At 43.5% G+C, this 12,894-nt stretch overlaps 1 protein-coding gene across 16 annotated transcripts in view; it reads left to right on the top strand.

The window, feature by feature from the left end:
* The first annotated feature begins 4,426 nt into the window (after positions 1–4,426).
* LOC127575471 (regulating synaptic membrane exocytosis protein 1-like) overlaps positions 4,427–12,894 on the top strand; it is a 587,418-nt gene continuing 578,950 nt past the window's right edge. For all 16 annotated transcript variants that reach the window (XM_052025399.1, XM_052025392.1, XM_052025387.1 and 13 more), the window contains exon 1: positions 4,427–4,715. In XM_052025399.1, the coding sequence (XP_051881359.1) occupies positions 4,579–4,715 (137 nt within the window). In that variant the 5' untranslated portion in view covers positions 4,427–4,578. The remainder of the gene's footprint in view (positions 4,716–12,894) is intronic.

Raw genomic sequence — 12,894 nt, 5'->3', positions numbered from 1 at the left:
CTGTAATGTTGTCTAGGTCTTGCTGCATGGAGGCATAGACTGTTTCATTTGCTGAGGTGTTTTGAATAAAATTAAACATTGTGCAATCATCCCCACTTCTAACCTTATGATGGAAGGAAAGTCATTGATGGAGCTGCTGAGGATAACTGGGCCTAGGACATTCTGTGAGGAAGCTCCTGCCATTAAGTCATGGGGCTGGAATGATTGCCCTCTGACAACCACAACCACTTACCTTTGACTCCAGCCATGGAGTGTTTTCCCTTTGAGACTGACTTAAGTTTTCCCAGGACTTCTTGATGGTACACTCAGTCAAATGCAGCCTTGGCTTCAAGGCCAGTCACTCTCATCTCACTTCTGTAATCCAGCTCCTTGGTCCATGTTTAAGACCCAAGACCAAGAATGAGGTCTGGGACCATTCAATAGAAATTGTGGATTTTTCACTTTGGGACATTTCAGGGTGGCAGGAGCTTAAACAAGAAACAAAACACTCAATTTATTGAAACATGAACATAGAATTTTAGAAATATTCAGCAGGTTCATTGGACTGTTCAATAGAATGACAGACTCAGCAACATTCCAGGGTACAGAATCTTCAGGTGGAAGATGTAAAAGAGGAGGTGACATTGGAATATTGATTAAAGAGTTCATTATTGCGGTAATAATGGGGCAAATGGGTTGAAATGTGTTTATTTTAATCCTAGCAGTACTCAGGGTAAGGTTGATGAACTTAGAGCATGGATCAGTACATGGAACTATGATATTGTGGCCATTAGAGAGACTTATTTGAGATAGAGAATGGACTATACGCTTAACGTTCCAGAGTTTCGATGTTTTAGAAAAGATCGAGAGTGTGGTACAGGAATAGCCCTTTGGCCCACAATGCCTGTGCCGAATATGATGCCACATTAAACTAAATCTCTTCTGCCTGCACATGATCCATATCCCTCCATTCCCTGCATATTTATCTGTCTATCTAAAAAACTCCTCAAAGCAACTATCATATCTTCTTCCACCACCACCCCTAGCAGTCCATTGCAGGCACCTACCACTCTCTGTTTAAAAATCTTGCCTCGCACATCTCCTTTAAATTATCCCCCCTCACCTTCAATTCATGTCCTCCAGTACTTGACATTTCTAGCATTTTGGAAAAAGTGACAACAACTCTAAATGTGCTGGGAAAAAGATTCTGACTGTCTACCCTTTCTCTGCCTTTCATAATTTTATAAACTTCTATCAGTTCCCCTCTTCAGCCTCCGCTGCTCCAGAGAAAACAACTGAAGTTTGTCTAATCTCTCCTTGCAGCTCATACCCTATAACCTAGGCAATATCCAGGTAAACCTCTTCTGTACCCTTTCCAAAGCCTCCACATCATTCCTGTAATGGGATGATCAGAATTGCACACAATACTCCAAGTGTGGCCTAATTGAAGTTTTATAAAGCTGCAACATGACTTCCTGACTCTTGTACTCAATGCCCTGACCAATGAAGGCAAACATGCCATTCACCTTCTTTACCACCCTATCTACTTTCAGGGAGCTATGGACTCGGACCCCAAGACCAGTGGCTGGAGTGTCATAGAGTCATGACACAAGTGTGGTCTCACCAACATCTTGTACAGCTCCCAGTAGGAGAGCATTTTGGAAAAAGTGACCACAACTCTATGTTTCAAAGGAGTTGTGGAAAAGGATTAGTATGTGAAGGAAATTAAAGTTCCTGAACTTGGGAAGGCTGATTTCAATATCATAAAACAGCATATGATAAAACTAGATGGGTAGCAGCTACATGCAAGTTGGTTGCCATCCAACAAGTGGTAGTCACTCAAAAGTGAAGCCGTGAAAGTTCAGGGCCAACATAGTCACGTAAAGGTAAAACTTAGCAGCTCTGTCCATCTCCACTGCTCACCTGCTGGCTGTTTACAGTTTCTCATTTTTTTTAACTAGGTCCTTAGTAATTTTTCTTGGAAGAGAGACAATATAATCAAAGTTTTCATGATCGTGGATAGAACTAGTCATATTAATTTGGCAAATCATACATTATGGCAAAAGACATTCGAATACCATTGTTCAAATTGACACTCATAAAGATTGAGAAGAAATATCAGGCGAATCATTTCATTCCAAAGCCACACAGAATTATGGAAAATGATAACCAGGTCTTGGTTCCAATAAAATCAGAGGATACTCTAAATTTGTGTGCCACAGCAGATGCTGCCTGGTTTAGACAGTATGCATTATGAGGATAGACTAAGGGAGCTAGGGCTTTACTCTTTGGAGAGAAGGACGATGAGAAGAGACATGATAGAGGTGTACAAAATATTAAGAGGAATAGATAGAGTGGATAGCCAGCACCTCTTTCCCAGGGCACCAATGCTCAATACAAGAGGGCATGGTTTTAAAGTAATGGGTGGGAAGTTCAAAGGAGATATCAGAGGATGTTTTTTTTTACCCAGAGAGTGGTTGGGGCATGGAATGCACTGCCTGGGGCAGTGGTGGAGGCAGGCACATTGGTCAAATTCAAGAGATTACTAGATAAGCATATGGAGGAATTTAAAATAGAGGGATATGTGGGAAGAAGGGGTTAGATAGTCTTAGGTGAGGTTTAAAGATCAGCACAACATTGTGGGCCAAGGAGCCTGTATTGTGCTGTGCTGTTCTAATTTCTAATTTCACAGCAGAAGCTCATCCCTGCCATCATATAATCCCAGCATCAGGATATGGTGCATGTATAAAAATTGGTGAGAGTCAATGGGGACATGCTGAATTTCTTTAGCCAATTTTTATGGATGCACAATAGAAAGCATCCTATCTGGATGCATCATGGCTTGGTATGACAACTGCTCTGCCCGAGACTGCAAGAAACTACAGAGAGTTGTGGACACAGCTCAGCACATCACAAAAACTGGCCTCGCCTCCAGGCTGAAGGTCCGCCTGTTCTCCCCCACCTGACCTTCAATCAACACCACCCCCACCTCTCACTGCCCCATCCACACGACTCCTTCACCAGTCCCATCCACTCACCACCTCGCTTCTCCCATTCAATGATCTGTTCACCTTGCATTCCTCTTGCACCATCTCATCACCTTCACCTCCAATAAACACTTGTCCTCAGCCTCACCGCTCCACCCTCCCCTCATTAGCCACCCACCCCTCTCTCTCAGCAGCCAGAATCTTAACCACCCTTCTGTCCAGACATTTCCCACAGCTGCCCCTCCACTCCACTGCCTCCACCCCCACAACATAACCTTCACCCTTGCTTCCACTCTGCAGTTTCTTACAGTCTCGAGCAGAGCTGTGATGCATCCAGATAGGATGCTTTCTAAGGTGCATCTATAAAAATTGGCTAAAGAAATTTGGCATGTCCCCATTTACTCTCACCAACTTTTTTTGGATGCACCATAGAAAGCATCCTATCCTGATGCATCATGCAACTGCTCTGCCTGAGACTGCAAGAAACTGCAGAGCGTTATGGACACAGCTCAGCACATCACGAAAACCAGCCTCCCCTCCATGGCCCCTGAATACGCTTATTGCTGCCTCGGTAAAGCAACCAACGGCTCTCTTCTCCCTCGTCCCGTTGGGCAGAGGATACAAAAGCCTGAAAGCATGCACCACCAGGCTCAAGGACAGCTTCTATCTCACAGTTTGACTATTGAATGGACTTCTTGTATGAATAAGATGGGCCTCCCTTGACCTCACAATCTACCTCGTCATGGCCTTACACCTTATTGTCTGCCTGCACTGCACTTTGTCTGCAACTGTAACACTATTCTGCATTCTGTTATTGCTGTTCCCTTGTATTACCTCAATGCACTGATGCCATGAAATAATCTGTATGACATGCAAAACAAAGTTTTTCACTGTACATGAGACAATAATAAATCAATTTACCAATTTACCTATCATGTCCACGCTGACCTTCAAGTACATATGCTAATCCCATTTACCAGCTCTTGACCGCTACATACCATAAAATTGTTGGTTTCAGTGCACATCTGTATACTTCTTAAAAGCGAAAATATCTGCTTGCAGCACCCACTGAGGCACCCCGTTCCTGTTTCCAACCACCCTCTTCCTCAGGTCCCCACAAAATCTCCAACCAGTTACCCTGAGCCCAGAGGGTTTGGTCAGGATGAAGTCTGGAAGAGAGACAGCAAGTGGTGGGTTGGTGAAGCAGGTTCGGGGATATGTTGGAGCGTGTGGGTGGGGAGGGGCCGGTAGGTGGGTGGGAAGGGAAGGGAAGGGAAGGGAAGGGAGGGGGAGAAACAAGGTAGTGTCAGGGGGCGGGGCCAGGGGATGGTGTGTGCGGTGGACAGAGAGAGGGGCGGGGCTATGGGGGCGGGGCCTTGGGGCGGGGCGGCGCGCGTTCCCCGCTCCCGGGCCGGGCCGCGCCGCGCCGCGCAGGGGGAGGGGGTTAGGCCCCGCCCCGCCCCGCCCCCTCCTGCCCACCTTGCCAGCGCCCAGCCGCAGCATCAGCACCGAGCTGAGCTGAGCCGGGCTGGGCGGTGGGTTTGTCCGTGCGGTTGCACTACTCGCTCGGTGATCGCGGTGGCTTGTGGAGTGCGGCCGGTCGGGCGCGGAGATGTCGGCCTCGCTGGGCCCCCGCGCCCCCGCCGCCGTGCCCGACCTGAGCCATCTGACCGAGGAGGAGCGGAGCATCATCATGGCCGTGCTGGACCGACAGCGTGAGGAGGAGCGCAAGGAGGAGGCGATGCTCAAGTAAGCGCTATGGCTCCTGCCCCAGATGATGCCCGGGGGCTCTGCTGCTCCCGGTTGCCGGCTGCGCGGTCCCGGGGGGTGGAGAACGGCCGTTACCTGGCGGGATGGGGTCGAGCCCAGTGTAGTGCCTTTCATTCCGCCGCTCCCCTGGGGAGCCGGGTTGGGAGTGGTGCCGTGTGAGGCGAGGGGTGGGGGGTGCGGGTGCGTCCGGCCGTGGCCCGGTACCCCAGCCCTGGCCCGGCGGCGCCGATCTCTGCGGCTGGGTTGCCCTGTCCCGCCCCGCTCTCCCGAGTAGCGCACCCTGTTGTGCGGGAATACATGTTGTCTCATCCCATTATAGACGTGGGTGGGTAGGATGCACTTGGATCGGGTGGGTGTGTTTAAAAAGACACCATTAAACCTAGCAAGCCGAATGCACTGTTAGACCGCTCCCATTTTCTTTCAAAGAACCGTTTTATTTACAATCTTCCTCCAGTCTTTTTAAAGAAACGATTTATATAACCTTTTCATGTACCAACTGCTGCATCACAGTTTTAGTCGTCTGCATTGGCATAAATGTGAACTCAGTTTTTCAGGATTCAGAATAATTTTGTATCGGCTGACCCGTAAATGATGTTACATTGTGGTTGAAATATAGCTGTCAAAGCGCTTGCGTATGTTTAGCATTAAGTATTCAAGGCCCAAATCAAAGAATGTCACAACTGTAATGTGCTTCGTGATTATCTGTGGGTGTGGCTAATATTCTAATACCTGATATTGTGCATAATCTTTATTGTGTTTTGTCAATTCTGCTGGAGTTATGGAAGAATTAGAAATATTAATTTAACGTGTCAAATTGTGTGGTAAAGTACTCAATTATGTTGAATAACATAGATGTTTCAAACTAGTGGGCACTTTATTGATTTCAATTTCGTTGCATCCAGCAAGGACAACGCTCTCTTGCTCTGATTCCTTTGAAATGTCGGTATCTTCAACTCACAAACTCCATGTTATTTGTCAGGGTACAATTGTGAAATGGCTTGGATAGCTTATAACTTGTCAGAGATGTCGGGGAGATCAGGGAAATAAATCTAACAAAACAAGCTAAGTCCTTGTGCAACAGCTTTCCATCTTGTATTTTATGTTAACTACTGGGTTGGTGTGTTGAGAAACAGTTCCATTGTTTTAAGAATATTTCGTACAGCAGCATAAATGGGAAAGAACAGTTGTTTATCCTTGCACTCTGATTTAATCTGTACTTTTTTAATATTAGTTGTCAAATGAATGACATTGTTTTGGGATTTGACTCAATAGCCATCTGATATGCATTGAAAAATGATAAATTGAAATTAACTCTGGGAAGTTGGCTAATGATTTTAACAGGAAACTAAAATTTTACTTAATATTTTAAACAAAATTAGTCTTTATATCTTTTAAGTTTTCTATGACACTTGCTGTCTGAATTCAGAACATGTTACTACTTCTTAAGTTAGACTCTTGATTTTATTGGATGAACAGGGATTTTCTCCAGCTAGATGTTAGGAACACTAACACAATTGTCTTCATCCTCCACTGCAAGTTCTTTTCCCAAGCCTCCAAATCTGTACCTCTCTTTGAAATTACTTGCAGCCGTGATGTCAGCTTTGACTCCAAAATGGGCTTTAGACCACACCCATGCGTTGATAAAGATGACCTGTTTTCACCTCCCTGGCATTGCAGACTTTGCCCTGATTCATCTAATCTATTGCTGATATCTATGTCGTTCTTACCTACATATTTAACTCTTCCAACAATCTACAGGCTGTCCTTCTTTGTTCTTCCCTCCATGAGTTTAGGACTTAACGTAACTTGCACCAAATATCCTTCACTTCCTCTCCAACTTGCTTACACTCCAATGAAGCCAATCCATGCTTTCAGATCCCTTGGCTTCACACACCCTGGTCTGTATTATCTCCTCCATACCTTAAACCCTCCAGGAAATCTTGCATCTCAAATTTTGCCATAATGAACTTTCCCCAAAATTAATGACTCCACCATTAATGTACTTTGTCAGGTTGCAAGTATCACCTTTCTGCTTCTTTCCCTTTTGAAGTGTCTATTTTATTCTATTTTGTGATGATGTTTCTGTGCATCACCAGGGGACATTTTGCAGCAGCTACATAAGTACAATTTGTTTTTGTTGATCATCATCATGTTCTTTTGTGTTTAAGCATTCACTCCACAATATTTTTTAATGCCCTCTATAAAATGGGAAACAGTGAGTTTTACAACATCCAGTCCAAACATCTTTGAGATCTAGCATTGTTGATGTATTCAGGATCAGTAAAGTATGTAGTATTGAGGTAGTCAGGAGTCACTGTTCTGAATTGTCTAGATTGTGTTAGTTTTAGGTGTAGAATTCATGATCTTTATGTACCAAAGTGTAAACAGGACAAATGATTGTTGAGATTGGACATTTTGGCTTTGAGTGCTCAGTGTCTGATCTGAAGAACAGACATTTAGCCATACGGTATGCTTCATCTGTGGAATCTGGTTGGTAACTTGACTTCCCTCTGGCTTTATTTGCTGATCTTATCCGTGTGACTGTATATGTTTGTGTCTGTTGATGAACTGGTAAGAAATAACCAGATCAGCAACAACTGTGCCAAAAATGCATACACTACGGCTGTTTGCTTTTTGAACCTCTGACTGCAGTACAAGTGGAAAAACATGCAACAATTCGTTTAATTTTTGTCTGTATGGCAAATTGCGTGTTTGGGTTTTTGTACACCATTCAGGTGCTATCTGTTGCCTTGTCTGGTGATCTTTTCTGAGTACAGATAATGTTCTATAATTGTGTAGTATGACAGTGGGTTGGTTTGAAAAGTCATGTTTTGTTTTTGATTTCATGTAGTGACTCCCATAATTCACTTTATAATACCGCCTGCACAAAACTACTGCCATGACCAGAAAAATCATAGGAGCAAGAGATGGCCATTTGGCCTGTTTGGGTCTATTCTGTCAGTAAATTAGATCTTGTTTGGTTTGAACATCAACTCTAGTAAACTGCCATGTTTCCATATCTCTTAATGTCTCTTCCTACCTATCTTCACCACCAACCCACCCCCCCCCTCCCCCGGACTCACTTATCACCTGCCAGCCTGTGCTCCTCCCCCTCCCCCAGTCACCTTATTCTGGCTTCTACCCTCTTCCTTTCCAGTCCTGATGAAGGGTCTTGACTCAAAACGTTGAATGTTTATTTCCTTCCATAAATGCTGTCTGACCTGCTGAGTTCCTCTAGCACTTTGTGTGTATATCCATCCCAGTTTTAAAATTTTTACCTCAAATCAACACATGGCTCACCTTGATCTGGACTAAGAGGAAGATGGGGCTGGTGAATGTCAGGGATATTGGTGAATGTTCTTGTTTTTCATTATTGCCAAGTAATTTCCTTCTAGGAATTGTTTGTCAGCTTCTACTTTGTAGGAGGCAAAATTTGTTACGTAATTGTAAGCGGCCTATATTCCTGGAACTATATCCCTACAAACACACTGAAGAGGATTTGTGGCTTGAAATTTTAAAATTTCTTCCCAGTTGTTGAAAGCACCTTTTTCAGATATTTTTGAACCAACCAAAACCAAATTTTCAGAGTGTCAGAAAATAGTCTTGCAGATTTGTACTTCAATGTTGCTAACTTTGCGTGGACAATCAATTTGAAAGTCCGTTCTATGCAGATTAAATCTGAATCCAAAGTATTGCTGTAGGGTGTGTGCCTTGAGGCTACTTTCAGATGCTTTTTGCCAGAAATGAGAACCACGCAGAAAGGACCCAAATAAGGACCACTGTGGTGCATGGCTTATTAAGGATCTGTGTGCTAAACTGGAATCTATACATCCTCTCATGGGGCATATATTCGTTGATATTCCATGGGGTTGATATCATTGGATTTAGGACATATTCTCGCAGAATGCAGTCGCCCACAAGTTGGTTTGACAGCATGTTCTTCTGTTCGTGGCAACAGTTCAAGCTCAGCCATTTGGAGCTATTGGATGGGTCAGGTTAGTTTTGAATTCCACATGGTATCATGAGCTCTGTATTGCTAATGTATCTCATTCACTGTAGAAATCTCAAATAGATTAAGAATCGTGCAGAGAGCATTCCTTTCTCTTTCCATGGAGACGGCCAAATTTAGTGTAGTTCTTTTTGACATGGCCACAAAAGAAAACAGTATTTACTTCAGCTTTAGCCCTCATGATGACCTTGTGCATTGGCAGTTACTGCTATAACTGCTTGTTCTCGCCCTTGTTTATCGTTGGGGGTACGTGAGCAGAATGGCAGTATCACTGACCACCTGCCCACTGATGAAGTTGGTCCCAAGTCAGTCCCTCATTGTGTTGCTGGGAATAGAATAGAATCTCCTGGTCTGTGCATTGGTATTTGGTCTCTTCTTTCAATGAAACAGGCCCAACTGGGTATTTTTGGCACAGGTGACTGATTTATATGGCAAGAAATCTTGGATTGAGAGGGACCCTGGAAAGCAATAGTGATGTCGAGTCTGCACTGAACGTCAAGTCCCCATTTTTTACTCTAATCCAACAATAATCCTTTTTTATTATTCTTTCCACGTTCCCATTTACTTCCCCAGATTCTACCACCCACCTACACAATAAAGGCAATTTACAGTGGCCAATTAATTGACCTACTTGCATGTCAATGGGATGTGGGAGGAAACCAGAGGAAACCCACACAGTCACAGAGATTGTGCAAACTCCATTTAGACAGCATCTGAGGTCCGGATTGAACCGAGGTCACTGGGGCTGTGAGGGAGCAGCTCTGCTAGCTGTGCCACAGTCCCTGTGCTGCTGGTGGGGAGGGGGGAATGGGTGTGAGAGCTGCTTTCAATTTCAAATGGTGTTAACTTCACAAGTCTTTACTACTTTACAAGAGGTAAATAAATCTTCTGTAACTGATATTTTAAAAAAAAAGCAGATGATGGAAATGCTGAAATAGAAAGAGAAAATGCTGGAAATGCTCAGCAGGTGAGGCAAAATGACATAACCACAGCAACCCTGGCTTCATCTTATCAGAGAGATTCTTTCTTTATTCTGTCTATTCCTCCTTACCCTCTCTGACACTTAAAGCTAACTTGTTTCTCTCTTTCTGATGAAAGATCTGACTTGAAATGTTAATTCTGTCTGTCTCCATAGCTGCTGTCTGACCTTCCAAGTATTACTAGCATTTCTGTTTTTCCTTTAAGTAAGTTTTGTATTTCATTGGGATGAAAGATCCTTTAATATGTGGAATCTACTGAATTTGCAGAGGATTACCTACATTAACTATATTTACTGTTGTGAATCAAAAATAAGTAACAATAAGTCATTAATGTTAGATGGATCAAGTGCACATGAAATGTGTAACTTGAGGTTATCTTAAATATGTAGTTAAATTTATCAACAAAGATAAACCGAAGCATATACATATAAACAAATATTTTGCATGAAGAATAACCCTTACTTTCCAACAATACAGAACAAAGATCAAACTGGACTTGTGTTTATTTAAAATATTTGGGAACAAAGAAACTAAACAATGAACTTAAGTACAGAATCACAGAGTTATACAAGACAGAAAAGGGCCCTTTGGCCCACAATGTCCAGGCTGATCTTTTTGCCTATCCACACTAATCCTATTTCCCTGCATTAGGTGTATATCCTTGTATGTCTTGCCTCTTTTAAGTGTCTATGTAAGTGTTTCTTGAGGTATCTGATCCCACCACCTTCTCTGTCAATGATTTCCAGCTATCAACAACAGTATAAAAAAAACTTTCCCACTCAGCTCCCCTTTTAAAACTCCTTCCTCTCACCTTAAATCTATGCTCTTTTGCTTTTGATACCCCATGGGGGAGAAAGATTCTATCAAGTACAGAGTGGTAGCAGAACAGCTGTCTCCACTATTCTGTGGTTGTAAGTGTAGCAGCAAATTCCCGGTTCACTCCATCCACAGGAGATTAAGTAGGTAATGTGAGAAATAGAAGCAAGAATGGGCTTTGTGGCCCCACTTTCCCGCTCTGCGATTCAGTAGACCATGACATATCTTCTAACTTAACACCATTTCCTTGCACTAACCCCAGAATCACTTAATTCCTTGAATATCTGAAAATACATTGATCTCTGTCATCAACATCCTCAGCGACTGAATCTCCTCAGCAGAGAATTCCAAAGGTTCGCCAATCTCTGAGTGAAGAAATTCCTGTTCTACTTAGTCCTAAATGGCTAACTTCCTATTTTCAGACTGCCAACCCAGGTTATATACATCCCAACTGGGGGAAACAACTCTCTGCCCTGTTAATCCCCGTTAGAAGCTTCACTGTTTCAAAGAAATCAAACCTCATTCTTCTAAATACTAAAGAGTACAGGCCCAGGTAAGTTCCTTGTAAATCTCCTCTGCACCCTCTCCAAAGCTTCCACATCCTTCCTGTAATGTGGTGACCAGAACTGAACACAATTTTCCAAGTGTGGTCCAACCAGAGTCTGATAGAGCTGCAATATTACCTCTCGGTTCTTAAACTCAATCCCCCGGCTAATGAAGGTCAGCACACCATACATCTTCTTAACTGCCCTATCCACTTGTGAGGGAACTTTAAGGGATTTATGTACTTGGACCCCAAGATCTCTCTGTTCCTCCACACTAAGAATCCTGTCATTAGCTACGTACTCTGCCTTCAAGTTCGTTCTTCCATAGTGTATCACTTCACACTTCTCCAGATTGAACTCCATCTGCCACTTCTCTACCCAGCTCTGCATCCTGTCTAAATCCCGTTGCAACCTATGACAACCTCCTTCACTATCTACTGTACCACCAACCTTTGTGTCATCTGCAAACTTACCAACCCATCCTTCCACTTCCTCATCCTCATCTAAATCAGTTATAAAAATCACAAAGAGCAGGGGTCCCAGAATAGATCCCTGCGGAACACCACTAGTCTCCAGGTCGAATAGTCCCCTTCTACAATCACCCTCTGCCTTCTTTGGGCGAGCCAATTTTGAATCCACACAGCCAATTTTCCATGGATCCCATACCTCATGACTTTCTGAATGAGCCTACCGTGGGGAACCTTGTCAGACGCCTTGCTAAAATCCATATATACCACATCCACCGCACTACCTTCATCAATATGTCTTGTCACCTTTTTGAGAAACTCAATTAAGCTCGTGAGGCACGACCTGCCCTTCACAAAGCCATGTTGACTATCCCTAATAAGACTATGCTTCTCCAAATGCTCGTAAATCCTGTCCCTAAGAATCCTCTCCAATAGTTTGCCCACCACCGATGTAAGACTCACTGGTCTATAATTCCCAGGATTGTGTCTTTTACCTTTCTTGATCAATGGAACAACGTTTGCCATCCTCCAATCCTCTGGTACCACTCCTGTGGCCAGGAAGGACTCAAAGATCATCGTTAATACTCCAGCAATCTCTTCCCTTGCTTCCCATAGTAACCTGGGGTATATCCTGTCTGACCCTGGGGACTTATCTATCCTAATGTTTTTTAGTAGCTCCAACAATGCTTTCTCAACCTCTACATTGTCTAAGTCCCTCTCACTGGTGAACACTGAAGCAACATATTTAGGACCTCCCCTATCTCCTCCTCACCTATTTTCATCCCCTACAACTGCTCTGCATCCTCCTTGAAAGCCACAATACAACCCAGCTGAGTATCATCTTTGTATTACCTCAATGGTGTTGAAAATGATAGGTTCTCAGCTAGAATATAGTAATGCTACTGACTGCAAGGGTGTGTTTACAGCGCAAATAAAAATTTTTACCCCAAACCAGGCTTATTCCTAAATTTCTCATGTAGAGCTGCGCTCAGACTGCTCATTATTTTTCAATCCAGCATATACTGTATGTACCAGTTCATATCTGTAACTTAGTGGAGCATTTCTTCACACTACTGTGGATGGTTATCAACAAAAAAAGTCTGGTTGTGTTTCATGGTATATGCCAGGCCTTGGTTAATGAAGGAAAACATTCTGTGCCTTTTTAACCAGCACCTTCTTACTTTAAGAACCTGTAGAAAGGAATGGTACAGTGGTGGGGCTGCTGCCTCATGGTTCCCGTGTCTCATGTTTGATCCTGACCTCCAGTGGTCATTAAGTTTTCAACTGTCTACGGGATCTTTGTGGTGTATGAATTGGGTGACAAGTTTCCCATGCAACCTA

Source organism: Pristis pectinata, chromosome 10 (genome assembly GCF_009764475.1).
Source record: "Pristis pectinata isolate sPriPec2 chromosome 10, sPriPec2.1.pri, whole genome shotgun sequence".
Taxonomy (NCBI): domain Eukaryota; kingdom Metazoa; phylum Chordata; class Chondrichthyes; order Rhinopristiformes; family Pristidae; genus Pristis; species Pristis pectinata.
This window is presented reverse-complemented; position numbering and strand designations above follow the sequence as displayed.